The sequence below is a fragment of the Salvia hispanica genome, chromosome 1 (assembly GCF_023119035.1).
Source record: "Salvia hispanica cultivar TCC Black 2014 chromosome 1, UniMelb_Shisp_WGS_1.0, whole genome shotgun sequence".
Classification (NCBI taxonomy): Eukaryota; Viridiplantae; Streptophyta; class Magnoliopsida; order Lamiales; family Lamiaceae; genus Salvia; species Salvia hispanica.
This window is the reverse complement of record NC_062965.1, coordinates 53,148,121-53,149,750: the sequence shown is the minus strand read 5'-3', so window position 1 is coordinate 53,149,750 and position 1,630 is coordinate 53,148,121. Positions and strand designations below refer to the sequence as shown.

Here is a 1,630-nt window from a genome sequence, read left to right as displayed (position 1 = left end):
ATATTTGGCCTTTACTCATTCCAAAATCAATTTAATACTACGTGACAATCTTATAATACTGTCTTTATATTCATTTAATTGGTCTACCCTCGATACATCGTCATCGATTTAGGCTACACGTTAGTTAACGTCCGACCATCATTAAAATTAATGAATGAAAATGTTTGAAAAAATAAAGAAATTATCATACTAGTAGTAGTGTAGTAGTACAATATTATTTCATAATTTAAAAGTGGAGTACTCCCTCCGTCCTACAAAGTTTGTACCATTTCACTTTTTACTATTTTTTGATAGTGGACTCCATATTCCATTGACTCATTTTTACTCACATTTTATTATAAAACTAATATATAAAAATAAGACTCATATTCTATTAACTTTTTTAACTCATTTTCCATTACATTTCTTAAAATCCGTGTCCGGTTAAAGTAGGATAATCTTTGTGGGTTGGAGGAAGTAGTATTTATTATGTTTAGTGGTGCGTTACCGTCGGAATCAAAGCTGAAATAATATGATTAATTAACCCGCATAAATCAGCTACCTCCATTTTATAAAATAATTGTTGTTCTGACCAAATTAAAATAGAACACGGCGTCAAAAATAAATTGTTTTCCTCCGTTTGGAATTCACATTCATATTTCCAATCTGTCTATTCACTTTCTCTCTCTAATTCAGTTTATCAGAAGTTTAATCAGTGGTCTGAGATTTGCATCTTTTAATTGCAAAGTCGGCATCAATTATTCCGTCAATGTCGAGAGTCGTAGCGGTGGAATCGGCGGCGGCTACGCGGAGGCAGCCGCTGCTGACGAATTCATCGGAGACGTCGAGCGAATTTTGCGGAGTGAGAAGGAGCAAGCGGGCGAGCAGGATGGGGGAGACGGCGGGGGAGTGCGCGGCGGTGTGCTGCTGCTGCCCGTGCACAATGGTGCACCTCCTGATCCTCGCCGTGTTCCGCCTCCCGAGGGGTCTGTGGAGGAAGAAGAAGCGGAGGATGCTGCTGAGGAAGAAGCGGCGGAATTCGGAGGAGGAGGCGGCGGCGAATCAGCTGAGATCGAACTCGCTCGTGTTCCGCGGCGGCGACGAGGACTGGGGGATTGAAAACGACGTCGTTGACTGGGATAATGATGCGATGTGGGACCGCTTCTACGGCTCTGGCTTTTGGAGGAGTTCATCGCAAAGGAGCGACGAATGAGTTTGTGGCCATTTTTTTTCCTTTTTCTCTTTTTTTTTGGTACATATAAATTTTCCCATATTTTCAATTTTTTTAAGGGATCCTTTTGTTCTAATTTTTAATTGGCAGTGTGGTGTGTGGAGGTAGGGTTTAAGAATTGAAATGTGAATTCTTCATCAAATTTCTTAAATTTTGAGGTAATCAATACTTGTACACAAATGATTTTGTGCTCATTTGATCTCCATGGTTTCTCATCAATAAAAATTGCTTGCTGTCTGTTTCCCTTGAATTTGAATAAAGACTAGCAATGCATTTTTTTCAAAGTGCCTTGGTTAATCATGATGGTAATTTGTAGGCATGGTACAATAAATACTCGTTTTTTTCTGATTTAATCGAATTTGAATTCAGTCACATTTTAGTGAAACTCATGCATTCTATTTGAACAATTTTTTTATGGAA

General features: G+C 38.7%; 1 protein-coding gene across 1 annotated transcript; it reads left to right on the top strand.

Annotated features, from left to right (window-relative positions):
- Window positions 1–748: 748 nt before the first annotated feature.
- Window positions 749–1,192, top strand: LOC125200534. The gene has a single exon (XM_048098168.1). It carries the CDS (start codon window positions 749–751, stop codon window positions 1,190–1,192), a length of 444 nt encoding a protein of 147 aa, XP_047954125.1.
- The last annotated feature ends 438 nt before the right edge of the window (window positions 1,193–1,630 follow it).